Source organism: Ochotona curzoniae, unplaced genomic scaffold (genome assembly GCF_017591425.1).
Source record: "Ochotona curzoniae isolate NIBS_2020 unplaced genomic scaffold, NIBS_Ocur_1.0 scaffold_4812, whole genome shotgun sequence".
Classification (NCBI taxonomy): domain Eukaryota; kingdom Metazoa; phylum Chordata; class Mammalia; order Lagomorpha; family Ochotonidae; genus Ochotona; species Ochotona curzoniae.
In genome coordinates, this window is record NW_024467124.1 from 5,302,525 (window position 1) to 5,320,714 (window position 18,190).

Below are 18,190 nucleotides of genomic sequence, written 5' to 3' on the forward strand. Positions count from 1 at the left end.
TCCTTCTCTTTCAGATAAAAATAAAATTAAAAAAAAAAAAAAAAGGAAGTCCAAGTTGACAGCAAGTGAACACAGGTTTGCTTACTATACCAAGCTATAAAGAACAAAGATTAAACATAAAAACACCAAGAACATTTTTAGAATGGGCAATAGGTTTTGAATAGTATTTGGAATTTTTGTAAATAAAATTTTTTCAGATTTTTCTGCTCCTACTGCTCACTCGTGGAGCTACTGAATACACTCGTGGCAGCCTTGTCTGCTGGCCCATCCTCTGCAGGCCACACCCCCTACAACAGTCTTGTTTCTCAGATTTTTTCTTCTGTTTTTCAACCTGCCATTGTGATTGGCTCTAACGGTCATTATCAATCTCATTCCTCAGACCTCACGGGGGCTCGCAACCACCTGCCCGCTGAGGCTGCTGGGAGGAGCCTGTTGAAATGACACTCTTGACAAGCTCTGCCAGTCCACATTCAACAGCCATCCTTCAGAATTCTGTTCAAACCGATACAATCTTTAATGTTGTCCCAGATGCATTCTATGGTTTAAGAATTTAAACATCCGAGTTCTGTAAGTACGGACACCAAAGACAGAGCTAGCCCGCAGCGAGGGATGCTAACATGTTACTCAAGGTTCTGAGGCAAACTGTGCCTTACATGACAAACTGACTTCACCACGACATCCCAACTCCGTGAAGCTGGGAGCCCGGGAGAGCGACTTCCCCCTACTACCGCGTAGTTCACTTGCCGTTATATTTCATTTGAGTCAGCATCGTCTTTATTTCAAAATAGCATTTTTATTATGTAAAAAGGTAAAAATCCAGCAAAACCAGAAATACGGATATATTTCCTGGGCTTTCACATTTGCCGATTTTTATTCGCAATCTCTTTTTTGATACAATTTACAGCCTTGTCCCCATTTCCAGTCTGATTATACATGTGCTAATAAGTGGCAGAAAGGTCTGGAATAAATACATCAAAAAGGGGGCAAAGCTGTGAAACTAAGTTGCATGCAACAGGCTCTATGAGGGTGAGGGGAGTATCAGAGTGGAAGAGAAGATGTGGACTGAAGCTCTCAGTCGTCCTTGTCCTTGGCCCCGTGTTTCAGGATGCGCGTGAACTCGATGTAATTGAAATTGCCCTTCTTGTCGATAGGAGCTTCTCTGTAGAGCTCGTCCACTTCCTCGTCTGTAAACCGGTCTCCCATGGTTGTCAGCAGCTCTCGCAGGTAATCCTCCTGAATGGTGCCTGAAGCACAGGAAGAAGGGAGTCATGCACACTTCCTGGTGCTCAAATGATCCAGTCTGAACTCAGATGAGCAAATAAAAATAGGAATAACACAGAATGGAGCTGCAGGACGTCCCTATTGTGTCCTAGCCATTCTTGCTCACAGCCTGTCTCACTTTGCACTATTTCACTATTTTCTTTTGAATTACCTATGGGGCTGGCACTGTGGCCTGGTGGGTAAAGCCATCCCTGCAATGGTAACCTCCCATTCACATGACAGTTCACATCCTAGCTCCACTTCCAGTCCAGGTCCCCAAAGTCAGCTCACATCAGGCCTTGCTACCCACGTGGGAGACCTGGAAGAAGCTCCTGGCTTGGGCCTGTCTCAGCCCTGGCTGTTGAGGCCATCTGGGAAGACGCAGGGGTTAGAAGGTCTCTGTCTCCCTCTCTACATAACTCTGCCTTTCAAACGCATTTAAAAAACCCCCAAATTTCCTATAAAGTTCTCTGTAACGAAGCTGGGCCAAACCCAGCGGCACTGACCTGTGGCTTCTTCATCGAAGCAGGCGAAGGCGTTGCGGATGACGTCCTCGGGGTCTGTGCCGTTCAGCTTCTCCCCAAACATGGTGAGGAACATGGTGAAGTTGATGGGGCCCGGCGCCTCGTTCATCATGGCATCCAGGTAGGCGTCGGTGGGGTTCTTCCCTAGAGGAGCGCAGAGTTTCACATTTAAGGAGAAAGAACTGACCTCAAGAAACAATTATTTTGCTATTGTCCTGCTCCCCAACATACATTTAGAAGCTCCATCACCATTTGAAATAAATTTTTCAATTAACTTTTACTAAGAGCATTTTAAAAACTTTTGCCAACTTAAAATTTTGATGATCACCGAAGATGCATGTCTAATTCCTCTTCACTATTTCTTTTTCTTTTCTTGTTTTTAAAGGATTTATTTATTTTTATTGGAAAGGCAGAAATAGAGAGAGAAGGAAAGATACAACAAGAGAGATCTTCTGCCCGTTGTTCATTCCCTAAGTGGCCACAATGGCCGGAGCTGAACTGATTTGAAGCCAGGAAACCGGAGCCCCCTCCAGATCTCCCACGCAGGTGCAGGGTCCCAAGGTCTTCGGTCATCCTCGACTGCTTTCTTCCAGGCCACAAGCAGGGAGCTGGATGGGAAGTGGAGCAGCTGGGACACAAACTGCTCCATATGGTTCCCAGGGTGTGCAAGGCGAGGATTTAGCCACTAGAATATCACGCCAGGCCCCAATTTATTATTTCATATTCAAAACAAAGCAAAACCAACACCTGGAGCTATGAGCTAAACAGTGTCACATTCCTAGATTCTTAATGTTAATATTTCCATCCGTCAGAGGAATCTTTTCAGTTGCCTAAAAATTGATTAATCTTCAAAATGTTGTTTAAGAATTGTCTCGGGGCCAGGGCTTATGGCATAGAGGATAAAACCACCCAATGAGGCATTGGCATCCAATACTTGCCAAGTCCCAGCTGCTCCGCTTCCAATCCAGCCCCCTCCTAATGGACTGTCAACACAGTGTATGCTGGCTTAAGTCCTTGGGCCGCTGCAAGCACATGGGAGAGCTGAAGATGTCCCTGTCTTCACCCCAGCCCAGCTCCAGCCACTGCAGCCATTTAGGGAGTGAACTAGCAGACAGAAGATCTCTTTCTCTAGTTCTGTGTTTCAATACAAACAGATAAACGCTTTTAAAGAGAGCAAGTCTACCCAGCGAGGCAAGCATATCGTGCAGGTCCTCCTTGTCGATGAAGCCATCTCGATTCTGGTCGATCATGTTGAAGGCCTCTTTGAACTCCTGGATCTGTGACTGGTCAAACATGGCGAACACATTGGACGTGGCGCGCTGAGGGCGCTTCTTGGTGGTCTTGGTCTTGGCCTTTTTGCTCGACATGGTGGCTGTTTATTTCTGTAGTTAAAAAAATACATAAAACAAAAATGCATAAAACATAAAGCAAGAAGAACACAGTATTTAAGGTTAGTGAATAAAAAATATCTTAACACAAAAATATTACTTCAATCGAGTAACGAGCAGTGCACACCTTAACTTTACTTTCAACGTGACAGCAGTGTACAGTTTTGAAGCATTAAGAAATAAGAAATTATTAATGACCCCCCCAATCTCTGCAGATTGATTGGAAATAGGTTGAAATACATTTTTTAAAAGACTAGTATTTACTACGTATTTCTGTGTCAAGAACTGCGATGAAGGCATGGGGTTCCCTCTAACGGAAAGACTCCCAACTGAGCTCTTGTCTTACAAGCATTGTTCATCAATACAGTGGTCTCCAGCAGATTATGTATTAATGTGTGTGTGGGGGGGGAATAAAAGTAAATACAGGATCAAATTGTAACTAACATTTTATGGACACTTAGAAAACCACCCTGGCCCCTCCCTGGCCATGCTCTGACTTTCCAGTTAAGTGTGCCGCGTGCCACAAGCCAGCCAGGCAGCAGACCCAGAGCGCAGAGCCCCACACTGCCATGCCCGACCCACTCCCCACCACGCTTTCCCTTTCAGGGACTCTGTACTTGCTGGCACTCTGCTGCCAATCCACCGTGACCTCTCCCAGCCTGGTTCTCACTGGTAAGTCACAATTCCTACACTTCAATGCAAAGTGGAAACCCAGTATTACAGGCAAGCCAGTGTAGTCAGTAGGTGACAACCCACTCTCTCACCTTGCATTTCTACCCCCACTGACCTTCCCCCAAACTTCCAGAACAGCAGTCTAGTACACAACTTGCTCCCACCTTCCCACGTGCCCAAACACTCCTGGGATTCACCATAATGTGGCTTTGGTGGCAGTCTCTACTGCAATCTCTATTGAAAACCATCAATTACTTCAAGATCTAATCTGTACGCAATTTTAACCCTATTTCTTTGCTGCAGTTTTGAAATCTTAAAAAAAAAAAAAAAAAAAAAAAGCCAGGGCCTGGGAACTCCATCCCAGGCTGCCCTGTACAGTCCTGAGTAAGGATGGGCAGGAACTCCCATCACTTGAGCCACCAGCAGGAAACTGGGATCAGGAGTCAGGACTGAACTCAGACACTGACGTGGGCTGTGAGCATCCTAACCACCAGGCCCAGTGCCTGTCCTCCACCAGGGCCTGTGTTCATCTGTGCCCTTTGCCTCTACAAACTAGAGCTGAGTGTGACAGTTCTCCATCAGTCCTGTGAGTCCGGGAGAATGACCAGACCTCAGCGGGTCGTGGGTACAAGCAAACCTGCAGTTAGTGGTGCTTTTAGGAGTGACGCGCCAGCTGCAGTGCCACCGTGTGTAGCAACCACAGCTGCCTGGGCGCTGCGTGCGGGACCTCACGCCGGCCCCTCTCCTTCCGTGAGGCACGCTGTGGGGATGCCTTCACGTCCCTGCTCTCCACATGCCAGCTCCTGCCCTGACCTCCCTCACTTTTTTCTGAATAAATGTTCATTTTCTTCTCCTTCTTGTAACTTAGCCTGATATTGTGCCTTAGTTGGACTGAAAATTAAATTGCAGAAAGAATGTGATCCACGAGCAAGGCACATGACTATGGTTTCATTCTTCTGACATTGCTGATTCTCACTCGGTGCTGGCATTGCATCTTAAGCCTCTGTCTGCAGGCCCCCAGCATCCCAAATGAGCACCAGCCGGAGTTCCAACTGCTCCATTTCCAATCCAGCTCTCTGCCAATGTGACAGTAAAAGCACCCGAAGACAACCCAAGTGCTTGGTCCCCTGATCCATGTGAGGGTCCCGGATGGGGTTCCAGCCTCCTCCTGCCTTAAGACCACATGGGGGAATGAACCAGCAGATGGTTCCATCTCTGGTCACTCTGCCTTTCAAATAAATGCACAAATCTTTGTCAAGGTAGGCTTCGTCATATCAGTGTTCTATTACGGGAAAAGCCTGTGAGAAAGAACAGGGCAGTCACTGACGTGGCTAGGGGAACATGACAGGGTGACGCCAGTCTGACCTGCACGTGAAGGAGACCGAGGAAGAGCAAGTCACTAACTGGCCCTCAGCAAAACGTGAGACAGAGCAGACACGACCCCGGGGACTGCGCCGTCATTTCTTTATTCTCACACTTCATTTAAAAACACTGCTATGGGGTTCGCCCCGTAGTATGGGCTGCCGCAGTGTGCATGCCTGGGCATGAATCCCGGCTCTGCTCTGGGCACAGCTTCCTAGTGAGCACCCTGGCAGGCAGCAGGCTCAAGCAGTTGGCTCTCTGCCACCCAAAGGCGTTGCTGGCACCTGGCTCCAAGCCTGGCCCAGCCTCAGCTGCTGTGGGCACCTAGGGAGCGAGCCATGGGCGGGAGGTCCTTCCCTCTCTTCTCTTCAAATAAATACGTATATATTTGGGGGGGAAAAAAACCCCTATGTACACACAGCTAAAATAAGAGACAAAGCTTTGAAACAATCCATCTGAAGGGAATTTTGTGACAGTTTCAAAAGAAACAATTTTCTTCTCTTTCCTTACCTTCTTGGTTTTCTTATTCTCACTCCCCACTCATCTTTCAACCCACCACAATCTGGTTTCCTCTTCTCCACTGCAACTGCTTTTGATTTGCCAAATACAGTCCAAATCCTTTTGGGCCACTTTATTGTATATGATACTATTTTATCTCTCTTCTCTTTGGAAACTCGTTGGCCCCGGTTCCCAGAAACCGTCAGGCTGGCACAGTGGCACTGCAAGCCAATCCTCCACCCTGTGGTGCCAGCACTGTACTTGGCACTATTTTGTGTCCTGGCTGTTCCACTTCCCATCCAGCTCTCTGCTTGTGGCCTGGGGAAGCACTGGAGGATGGCCCAGTTCCTGGACCCTGCACCCAGATGGGAGACCCTTTTGAAGAAGTTCCTGGCTCCCAGCTTCAGATCAGATCGGCCCCGGTTGTTGCAGCCATTTGGGGAGGGAAAAGCAGATGAAACACCTTTATCTCTCCTTGTTTCTCTGTAAAACCTGCCTTTCACCTTTCAAGTTTTTTTTTTTCCTCAAAAGAAGAAATCAATTGTCCTAGGTGGAAAAAAGAGTGCAAGGGTCTGAACATCAAAGATCTGGTGCAGCACCTGCTCACCATGACCCTGGGACTTACTGATGCTATCTCAGCCTTCTCATTCCTAGGACGAAGGTTGGGGGGGGGGGCGGGCCTGCATTTTCTTCTTGGACTTTTATTTCTGCTGAACAGGCATGCTTCCCAGCGTCCTGGCAGGACACAGCTTAAAGCTTTATTCCTGTGCCCTGGAGCTTTGAACTCACAGATCCCTGTTTATCCCTCAAACACTGCATATTCAGCACACTGAACTTTCCCTTCCTGTTCTCTGTTTACCAACCTATCTACTCACACACCTAGCCAGAGACCTAGGAAACCCCTCCACAAATCCCTTGCTCACACATCAAGTGCTACTTTTTGAATGTATTTCAGATGTGCTCATCTTCCTCACCTCTGCTACCACTCCATCCTGGACTCGCATCATCTCCTCGCCTATCCAACATCTGCTGTTTGGTCTGCTCACGGTACCCTGCCTCCTGCTGACCCCTTCAGATTCAGCTGCAGGGGTCCAACAACGACCTGAGCTCTCACACCCCTCGCTCCAAGGCCTCCTTCGGTCCCTACACCCTGGAGACGCAGTACCAGTGCTGCACTGTGGCACACGGTCTTCCTTTTCCTACCCTAGAACTCATGGCTTCATCTCCAACCATTCTCCATTTTGAGCTTTTCCTCCAGCAACACCAAAATTCTGGTCCGCCTTCAATGCACTCCGCGCTTTCATACTGTGTTTTTGTTCTTGCTGTTTTTCTAGTCCCAGGTGTCCTGCTTTACAAGCAAGGACAGAATTAAGGGTCTTTGCTCACCATTTAATGTGTGTTTCGTGTGCTAGGCCACATCACATTGCATGGGATGAAAGACATCCACTTACAGAACAATAACAGGACCAAAGACATTAATAATGATTTGCCCAAAATTACCCAGTGGTAGAGCTAAGATTCAAGCCTCATCTTTTATATATTATGTCCATCTATATCTAGCTATAAATTTTCTATTTTATTCAAAACAGTTTGGTTATTCTGAGTTTGCCACAATTGTTTTTATTTCAATGTTCAACATTGCAGATATAATACAAAAATGATTACTATCTGCTTTCTTCTAAATTCAAATTGAGTTCCCAAACAAATTCAAGCTATTCCAGAGGAACCAACATACAGAAAAAACTGAGCCATGATTGGCACCCCCTGGATCATACAACCAAGAGCAGCCCTAGGGCCTGGTGTGGTGGCCTAGCAGCTGAAGTCCTAGCCTTGAACATGCTGCGATCGCATATTGGCGCAGGTTCTAATCCTGGCAGCCCCACTTCCCATCCAGCTCCCTGCTTGTGGCCTGAGAAAGCATTCCAGGACGGGCCAAAGCCTTGGGATCCTGTACCCACATGGGAGACCTAGAAGAGGCTCCTGGCTCCTAGCTTTAGATTAGCACAGCACTGGCCGTTGCAGGCATTTGGGGAGTGAATCATCAGATGAAAGATCTTTCTGTCTCTCCTCCTTTCTGTATATCTGACTTTGCAATAAAAATAAAATAAATCTTTAAAAAACAAAAGCAAAAACAAAAAAGAACAGCCCTAGATGGGTTTGGTCAGGTGGAAGTATTTCCTAGCAGCTATGGTTTTAGTCTGATACCTTTGCCTGAAATTGTCAAATTATTTATCTTTAACCCATAAGCGTTCAAACAGACACACACACACACACACACACACAAGTTACCACCTAACGTTATCCTTACAAGTAGACAGAAAAAGACCCATCCATATAAGATAGGGATAGGCAACATCTGTCCAGACAGCCTTATGAGGCCTCTGGAGTAACTCTGTAAGGTCCATTAACGATGGTATATATAAATGCATCCAAATGGCCCTTGGCAGAAAAAACCTTCTCTGTCCCTGATATACAGCCTGGCAGGTAACATTAACAAACAACACTCAACTGCTTCTTCCGCCTCCAAATTTGCTCCATTATGATTATAAACGTCCAACGTAAAGTCAACAACAGGCTTCACTCAGAGCTCACAGATGCTACATCAAGGACAGGGATGAGGGCTACTGTTCTTATAGCTTGCTGTGTATCAACATACTTGGTTGACAATCTGTTTCCAGTTACCTGTAGCACTGATATGCAACTCAAAACACAGACATCACAACCAGCTGTGAGCACAAGGCGTGAAGTTCATCCTAGGACGGACGCTCACCAGCCACACCGTGTCAGCCACTGGGACTCCCTCCACATTCCTTTGGGACACCTTCTTTAAATATCTGAGTCAGCCAGCTGTTGTCATCATACGGCAATGTAGGGGTACATATGGCTCTCACAGCAGCTAGCCTCCTGGTTTCAATCTTGACTGCACATTAGAATCAACTCAGGAGTTTAAATAACCGATGTCTGGGCCTCAAGCTACCCTAATTAAAGAATTCCTGAGAGCAGGGCCAGGCATCTGTATATTTTTAAATGCATCAAGGTTTACAAGACACTTAAGGTTGAACACCACTTAGATGTCAGTGGCTGTGCATGTGTCTAGTTCCTGGCTTTTTATTACCGGTCATTACAGTTTAATGGTAACACTGGATGCCTGTATTTCTCTTTTGTTTCGTTGTTGTTTCTGAAGATTTTAAAGTTGGAGACGGATGCAGGAGAGAGAGACAGATACCTTCCACCCAACGGCTCACTCCTCAGATGGCTGTAACGGTAACAGCCGAGCCAGGCTGAAGCCAGAAGCTTCACCCGCGTCTCCCACGCAGGCGGCAGGAGCCCAAACACTTGGACCATCTTCCACTACCTTTCCCAGGCCATTAACAGGGAGCTGGATCAGAAGTGGAACAGCTAAGGACACAACTCAGTGCCCTAAGCGATGCCAGCTTTGTGCACAGTGCCAGCACAAAGACCTGGATTTTAATTCCAGTTCTGCCAAGTGCAAATTGTATGTCGATTAGTCATTTAAGTTTTCCCAGGCCCACTGTGTTCATCCATGAACAGGTTAGGCTGGTTGGCAGCTATGAAACCACACACAACCTGCAGCAATGTTCACTCAGTCACTCCAGGAATGACCTTCAAAATCCCTTAAAAAGAGAATTAGTTTACCAACATTTGGTAAAACTGAAAATTTCACCCAAAAATCTGTTTCAAACATCACAAATAACTGCATAAAGAAATCACTTGGCCGGCATTCCCATACTCCCCCTCATAATAAGTATTCAACGAGCAATCCCCCACATCTTCTGTCGCAGTTGGAGCGAGGTGTGTCACCTGCCTAGCTCCTGATGGCCCCAGAGGCAGCCAGGTTTGAAGATGGCCCCTCAGCAACCCTCATGCCATTGTGCAGTCCCCTCGGACAGCAAAGGCAACTGCTCTGTGGAACTAACCACACACTGGGAAATGAGGGGTAGGACTCCGTCCTAACAGAGGCTGTAGCTTCTGTTCTTGCATGGATCACCCACTCTGCAGCAGCCAACAGCAGGTCAGGACACTTCCACGGTGGCAGAGGACTGAGGCTGTCTTGGGGCTGACCCCCCTCGGGACAGTGGTAGTCCCGGCTGACATGTGGGTGTCAGTTGAACCAGCCGGCTAAGTTGTACAGAATTCCTGATCCTCACAGCTGTTGATTGCTTTTGGTGCTAAGTCTTGGAGTTTTTTGTGATATACCAATAGAAAATGAGTGAGACCATAGTTTTATGGACCTCTTTCATGTTAAACTAGGACAAAGCCATTATTTCACAATGATAGCCACAGAATTTTGCAAAGGGGCCATACTCAGATTTACATCAGATTGGGAATGTTCTATTTTTGGTAAGGAAACTGTAACTCCTTGTATCCACCTTTTGCCCAGGTTCTGTGGCGTCCTCTTGTCACTGCCATCATGCGCCCCATTCCCCATCATTCTTATCTCCACTATCCCGTTCTTCTGGCTTTCTGCCTCTGCTGATTTATGACTTCCTGTTTTACAATCGGAGTTATCTTCAGAGCTCTGTCCTTGAATTTACTTTTTAAAAAATCTGGTTGAAAAACTGGCAGCACAAACGTGTCACTCACAAATGAGGTAAATGGAGAGGCCAGGGAGGTGGAGCTGATTTTGCCAGCAAGAGGACGGCAAGGAATTCAAGTGTCAGCCAAACTACAGCAGCGGGAGCGCTGGGACGCCCAGATGCGTGGGGGGCTTGTTTTCAGCAAGGCTGATTCCCGGAGGCCGTTAGAGTAGGTGAACTCAAACAGAGCAGACAGCCATTCTCGGACTAAAATCTAAGGACATTTAAAAAATCATTACTGGGGCCAGCATGTGGTGCAGCAAACTAATTATCCACCAGCAGCACCGGCACCCATATGGGCATGGGTTCACATCCCGGCTGTTCTGTTTATGGCCTAAGGAAATCAGCAGAGCATGGTCAAGTCCTTGGCCCTGGCCCCCTGCCCCTCTGTGGAGGACCCTGTGGAAGATGCTCCTGGCTCCCAGCTGTGGGTAACCTCAGCTCCGGCAATTGAGGCCACTTGGAGAACAAACCAACAAATGAAAGACTCTTCTCTGTCTCTTTCTCTGTGTAAAATCTGCCATTCAATCAAAAAATAAAATATTTAAAAAAAAAGCCAGTAAAATAGCATTTATTTATTTGAATGGCAGAAAGAGAAAGAAGAGAGGAAGGAGAGAGCTCTCCCTTGCTCACTCCTCAGAATGTCCACACAGCCAGAGCAGGCCGAACCAAAGCTGGGGACACTGAGCTGTCTCCGATGTGGTGATGGAACCCAATTATCTGCGCCATCACCACTGCCCCTGGGTCTGTCCTGGCTGGAAGCAGCAGTCAGGACCCACTTTCTGCACCCATCGCCGAGACCCAGAAGAAACTCTGGGCTCCTGGCGTCTGCATGGCCTAGCCTGGGCCTTCGTGGACATGTGGGGAGTGAACCAGGGGATGGAAGATTTCTCCCTTTGTCTCTCTCACTTCTGTAACATTTTCAAATTAATAAATCTTTTTTTTTATGATATTTGTTCTAACTGGGACAATCAAATGACTAGAAACATGAGTAACAGTCTGAGTATAGCAATCATAAAAAGAACTCAGTATATAATCAAGTTAAATATTTTGCAATAAACTTCATATACTTAATGACATATAATTGTTTCTAAACTGTATACTCAGGGAAAAATTATCAGTCAGTTCCATAAATTATACCTACTGTTTCCAGAGAGTCAAACTCAATTTTTACAACTTTTCTTAATGCAAGGTAAGCTTTTCCTTTAGTCCATGTATCTGAACACTACGTACATTATAATCCTGTCGCTTCTTTCTGAATTACAGGTTTTATGATTGTTCCAACTGGCAGTTGACTTTCCACCTCCTGACCTCCTATGTCATTTTGCTTTATTGCAGTGAAATTTATATGCAGCTGAAATGTACAAATCCTAACAGCCAGTTTCTCTAAGTGTGTACATTCACATAACCATCTTGGCAATCAAGTTAGAAATGTTATCCTTCCAGAAAGCTCCCTGCAACATCAATTTGCCTCTCCACGAGCAACCAGTGTTCAGATTTCTACAATCATAGATTACCTTTCTTTGCTTTTGAATTTCTCAAAAACGGAATTCAACATTTTTTCTATGACTTCATGCATTCTATACACTGGTTCTGAGCTTATGATGGCTCATGGTTTTTTTTTAACTGAGTACTATTATACTGCCATGTAACCTGTAAGAGAAATTTTATGGGCTTTGTCTTTCCCCTTGGATTACAGGGCCTAATAGAGTGCCTTCCTACGGCAGGTGCTCAGTAAGTAGTGAGAAACATTGCAAATGCTTCCTTCTGGTCACAAACAGAAACACACACATCTAAGACTCATTATTCTAAGGCAGCACCTGGGTCTGCATTCTAAAATAAGCTTTTTCTGAATGGTCTCCTAATTTGGTCTCCTGAATGGTTCAACACAAACTTCACAGGTCTTTCCGCCAAGAGGATGTTATCAAAACAGCTCTCTCTGCTCCACTCTGTGAGGAACACCACTAACAAGGCCAGTAACTGAGTGATAAGGCTGAGCCGTCACTGGTCAAAGAATCTCACACGTATGAACACATTTAATCCTGACCATTTATGATGGGAGTGACTCGCCCCACATAGGTAGAAAATGGGGAGCTTAGCCGGGATCCATCTTCAGGACTCTAGCTCCAGAGCTTGGGCTCCAAGCCCCTGATTTCCTGCACCGTGGCAGCTCATAGTCTACCACAGAAATGTGGCTAGTGGTAGGGGGCAAAAAGCAACGCCACCACACAGCTAACACAATTGGGCTCAGAAATCACGACTCCCAAGGGTGGCACGGAATCTACACAGCACCAGGCTATCTCCACCCTCCTCCTCTCCCCAGCATGTGGAGGGTCTCCCCTCAAGTTCCCTTACCTAAGGAAAGCTCCCCCAGAGGAAACACGACTGCCTTGGGTTTCCCTCCCTATAATGACCTCACTAAACTGCGTAAATTAACTCTCAAGAAAGCAGACTGGAGACACCACACCCAAAATCCAGAACTTTGTCCCAGGCTGTTGTCTGCTTCTGGGGCTCATTCGTCACCTATAAAATTCATTTGCTATTTCCCTAAAACTGGATCCATCCCACACCAGCCCATCCCCTATGAAGGGGTATATAAGCTTCCACACCTCATGGATTACCGGGTACTCACTCGCTGGGGATGTCCCCCCCACATAATAAATTCACATCCCTTTCCTGCAGACCTGTCAGCTGTCAGTTTGCTTCCTTCAGAAGGGGGAGATGGTGAAGGGCAAGGAAGAAGCATTTAAGGCTTCTGGCAAATAGGATCTGAAGAGCTCACCTTTTTCATCTCAGGAGAGGCAAAACCAGTCCCCCCTCAACACCCCAAGGCTCTCCCATCCTCTGACCTTTTCCGACACTAGCTCCACTCCCCTGGGAGTTTGTCCTGGACCAACGCCGCACCTTGTGCAAACCCAGCCTCCTTAAAGCACAGGTGGACACCAGCCAGCTGTCAGAGAAGTGCCCGAGCAGGGTGCACCTGCAGCTGAGAGCCAACAGCACTGGACCCACTGAGTTCCTCAAGCCACCCTGCACAGGTTACCTCAACCCTCAGCTCCCAACTCCAACAGAAAGCCAAGAGGTTTCGTAAGATCTTCTGTAAGATCATAACGAATTCTGTAAGACCACTCCACATCCATCTGAAACAAAAGCTGCCAGATTAGACCTCTCAACAACCCCTCTTTCACAGAATTCCCTTGAAGAATCCAAAATGACTCCCTGAGGCCTCTTACATAACATTTACTTCTCCTCTAAAAGCTTTTCAAGACATAAAAGCCTCCCTTGCCTACCTACCCTTCCTTCTAGCTTGTATCCCAGGGCTCAGTTTCATTCGGGCTGCTGTCCCCCACCACCTCCTTTTCACACAATTCTAACCCTTTGAGTTTTTGTTCACCACCTCCCTCCACAGTTCGAGACAGAAACACTAAGTTCTCCTTCTTAGGGTGGAATCCAAGTTCCTCGATGAGGTCAGGAGTCTTTTCCAAGGACGCGTTTCCTGGTTCCTGGTATTTGTCTTTTTTCTTCAATCAAAGCAAATGAACTCAATCTTTCCAGGATGCAAGACACAGCGAGCGAGTGTTACAGCTCCTGGGACACCACCGCTTGCTAACCCTCGCCCTCCAATATCGGTCCTTGGACACTCCGCTTTAGGCAAAAAACCACGCACCAGCAGGCTCCGAGCAGCCCTCCGTAAATTCTCCAGCACGGTGTGGGCCCCTGGGCAGGTGCTCCCAGGAATATGCTCTCTCAGGGGCCCGCAGATGAGCCGCTAGCGAACCACGGCGCTGCCAGCGGGGTACCAGGTAAATGAGGTCATCCAGGTGGCGCAGGGCCGGCCCACGCGCTGCCCGGGCCCCCGGGCACCTCCTCCGGCAGGGCGTCTCCCCAGCCCAGCTTCAGCTGCTCTCGAGCTTCAGGGTCCCCCGACTTCTAGACCGAGGCGGCTGCCAGGACCCCAGAGCGGACCCTCCCACCTGCCTGCCCCTCTGACGCTGCGCTCACCCACCCTCCACCACCCTGACAGGTCCCGCGCCTCCCCGCAGCTCGCAGGCTGGGACCTGCCGTCTGCGCGCGCGGCCAGAAGGCGACGGGGGCGCGGACCAAGCCCGAAAGATGCCGTGCGCCGTGCCGAGCGGCACTCACCTGGTGCCAGACACTCAGAGCGGGGATGCCCAGGGCGAGACGGCGACCGAGTGCGGGGCTGTGGCCGGTCCGTGGCGGCGCCGGCACTTCCTGCCTGGAGAGGCGGAGCGCAGGGCGCACCGGAAGGCGCGGCCGATCCACTCGCAACGGGGGTGCGGCTGGCGTTCTGGCCCGCGACCGGGCGGATTCCGGGGGTCGGAGCAGCGGGGCTCCGTGGGCCTCCCGCGCACAGCCTAGACCCTGGTGGTCTCCTCCAGCCCCGTTCCGATCGAGGAGGCCTACGTGCCAGCGGCACGGCGTAGGGCCGCCGTCGGCCCCGTACCCCCCGAGTCCCGCGGAGGATGCGCAGCCCTTCCGCATTCCTGGGCCGCGGGGCGCGGGCCGGGCGGGGCCGCGCTGGAATTTGACCCGGGCGGGCCTGGTCGGGCCGGGCTTTAGGGGGATGTGCTAGGTGAGGGGGCGCTGAAGGGGTTCCCCCTGGAGCCTGAAGAGCCCCACCCAGGATTGACGGATTTAGCACATCTTTAAGTACTCTGGGCCTGGTTACATCTGAGTTTCGGGTAGACAAGTACCGTTTTCAGAAGTGTACCGCAGCTCCGGAAACCATCTCCCTCTTTTTTAAAAAAAGTCTTAAATAAATTATCAGTGCTGTAACTCACTTTCGCCTTTCAGGCACAGTTTTATTCAGACTCCCAGTTTTCCTCTAAGGTCCTATAGGGCTGACAGAGCGACCCGCATAGATCCCTGCGCACGCTGATACCGCGCTAGGGCACGGCCAAGTGGAACACACAGCTACATCCTGGGCAAGTTGTGCATGTTAGTAGCTATAATCTTCAGGATGATTCCCCCTCGCTTCACAACGGTCTAGGTGAATTAGCACTTCCCAAGCAGTGTTGGATAGCTGGCCTAATGGCGGATCCTCGTGGACACTTATTCCTGCAGGCATGCTGGCTGCTGGGACCCCAGTGAATAATTCAGTCTCTTCCCTTTGGTGGTGGTGGTTATGGTGGGGGGTGTTTAGATTCTACAAATCTTCAATCCGCAATTCCTAGAAAAGCAATTTTGTCTCAGCATTCCAGAGCAGTTCTGAAATACTAACAGATGTGAACAGCCGGGTAGATCTGCGGAAACATTCTTGACCCTCAAAACTCAGAAAGTAGAAAGGATGCAGAGGCTAGTTTTTCATTTCTAGTTGGCACGCCGGTGATGTGGATGCTGTCGCCCTCTTCAAACATCACACCTGCGTCTAATTACCTCCCCTTTAGCGGCGATGAAGGTAGGAGCTTCTTAATCACAGAGCTCTTCCAAGTATGGTCTAACCCACCGGCATTAATCCTAACCTTGGCCCCCTTAGGATCATGGCTGGAGTCACTCTCGACTGTAAAATACTCAAACTTCAGAGAAAAATAAAATGCTTATTTTGGTGCAAAATACTTTGGAAATCCCTGTTTTTTTTCATAATAAAAACTTTGGCAAACTTTCTAAAGACTATGTACATTATAGGTCTTCAAAAAACTCCTGAAAGTTTGTATTATGAAAAAAAAAAACGGGTTCCAAACATTTTTTTGCACCAAAATAAACTTTTAATTCCACTTTTCGTTAACTTTTTGAAGTACCCCAGTACCTTGACTCTGATCTCTGGGCTTCTAGAAATACAAAAGGCAGTGACCACTTTGTAGCTATTTAAAAAGTGCAGTTACAGGCCTGGTGCGCTGGCCTGGCAGCTAAAGTCCTCCTCTTGAACGCTCCAGGATCCCATATGGGCGCCGGTTCTAATCCCAGCAGCTCCACTTCCTATACAGCTCCCTGTTTGTAGCCTGGGAAAGCAGTCGAGGATGGCCCAGATCACCCATGCGTGAGAGCCCAGGAAAGAAGTTCCTGGCTCCTGGCTTCGGATCGTTGTGGCCACTTGGGAGTGAACCATCGGACGGAAGCTCTTCCTCTCTGTGTATCTGCCTTTCCAATAAAAATAAATAAATCTTTAAAAAGTAAACAACTCTTAAAAAAAAAGTGCAGTTCCTCAGCTGTGTCAGATTTTTTAAAAAGAACACTTATTTAGAAAGTCAGCATTAGAGAGAAGAGAGACATCCATCCACTGGTTCACTCTCCAAATGGACACATCCTGGTCGGCCATGTGGGCACAGGAGTCATTCTCTACTGCTTTCCCAGGGGAAAGGAGAAACAGAGAGCTGGATTAGAAATGGAGCAGCCAGGACTTGAACCAACGCCAGTGTGTAGGCAGAGACTTCCTCTATACCACCACGCAGCCCCACAGATACATCTGACAAGTGGCTTATCTCATTACTAGACACTACAAGAGCCTTCCATCATCACAAAAAAAGTCCTACTGCAGAGTGTGGTTCTAAAGAACTAATTTTAAGGTATACTGTTTTCTCTATACTCAAAAACTATGAAAAAATAGGTATCCTAAATGAAAATACTATGGCATATCCATATCAAAGATAATTGTCACTAAAAGGAATGGTTCAAAAACAAATACACTCAAACCAAAAGCAGCTATGCTTTGGCATAAGAGATATTTTAAAAAGTTATACATTCATTACAAGTATACAATGTAGGTGGATAAACACTGGGAGAAACGACAGGACTCCTATCATTCGAGCAGGCAGAGATATCTAAAAATAAAATGGTTCAGGTGCCAGCTGAAAAAGCAAATGAACATGGGACAAACAGAATTTTGTTCAACATGAGCTAAGCTTCAATAATCCCTTTAAGAGCAGGAGAGATAAAAACCAGGTTTTGGAATTATACACATAAGGGAGAACTAACAAGACACAAGTCTGGCACATTGGTATTATTTGCTCAGAAAATCAAAAATCAACTCTCTGAGCCTCTGTGTGATGCCAGGAAAACTGACAGGCATCTACCTAGATCCATTATAACATCTTGTTTTTGCAATTAAATTTTAGGTTGAGATAATTTACTACCCATCAACTACAAACCTTTCTCTCAACCTCAGCCTTTTATTTAATCACCTATTGCTGAACTCCTAGTTTCCACATGCCCTTCCAGAAGTATCCACCCATTTTTCTAAGGATCCCATCCCTTGGACATGACTCATTTTGTTTCATTATCCTCCAGTTATCTGTTCCCACTGTGTACACACAGGCTTTAGTCTCTACTTTGACCCTGCCCTCTCTTCAGGACTCTTTTCATTAGCCAACAGAACAGAACAGAACAGGAAGAACTACTATGTGCGCCACCGTTTAGCTATTGGCCCTACCTGCCCAAAGACAAAGTAAAGTTACAGGTGGAACTTCCTCCACCAAGTCTGGTTCCAAACCTATGCTTTTAATCACAAAGTCAGCTGGATGTATTAGTTTCTGGGGAGGTACAGCAACAGTTAGGATGCTGCCTGGACTGTGCATATCCCATACTGGAGTGTCTGGTTTTGAGTCTTAACTCTGCTCCCAATTCCAGCTTCCTACTTACATACATCCTGGGAGGTAGCAGCTGGTGGCTCAAGCAGTGAGATCAGTGCCACCCATCAGGCAGATGTGGCCTGAATTGGATCTCTGGCCCAGCCCAGGCCATGCACGATTCTGCAGGAGTGAACTGACTGACTGGAGCTTGTGTCTCTCCTCTCAAATGCAATACTCATTAAGAAATTATATTTCACCTTATAAACCAATAACATAATAATGAATAATGAGTGTGTCACGGGATAGTAAAGCAAACTCTGACAGTCCTCGTCTTCTGCCCTGGCAGCACCGAGCTGCTGCTG

The 18,190-nt window shown here is 47.5% G+C and overlaps 1 protein-coding gene across 1 annotated transcript; it reads right to left on the minus strand.

Annotated features, from left to right (window-relative positions):
• Window positions 1–751: 751 nt before the first annotated feature.
• On the minus strand, window positions 752–14,536 carry LOC121149897 (myosin regulatory light chain 12B). The gene is made up of 4 exons (XM_040970564.1): window positions 14,446–14,536; window positions 2,968–3,166; window positions 1,767–1,928; window positions 752–1,244 (listed from the first exon to the last, which is right to left on the minus strand). The coding sequence occupies exons 2-4, from the start codon at window positions 3,149–3,151 to the stop codon at window positions 1,072–1,074; spliced, it is 519 nt and encodes a 172-aa protein (XP_040826498.1). The 5' UTR covers window positions 3,152–3,166; window positions 14,446–14,536; the 3' UTR covers window positions 752–1,071.
• Window positions 14,537–18,190: the final 3,654 nt, after the last annotated feature.

Coding starts and splice junctions, on each gene's coding strand:
- LOC121149897 (XM_040970564.1), bottom strand. CDS start 3,151: ATGTCGAGCAAAAAGGCCAAGACCAAGACCACCAAGAAGCGCCCTCAG. Junction 1,929..2,967: donor CGATATGCTTGCCTCGCTGG/GTAGACTTGCTC, acceptor GCGCTCCTCTAG/GGAAGAACCCCACCGACGCC. Junction 1,245..1,766: donor CTTCGATGAAGAAGCCACAG/GTCAGTGCCGCT, acceptor CCTGTGCTTCAG/GCACCATTCAGGAGGATTAC.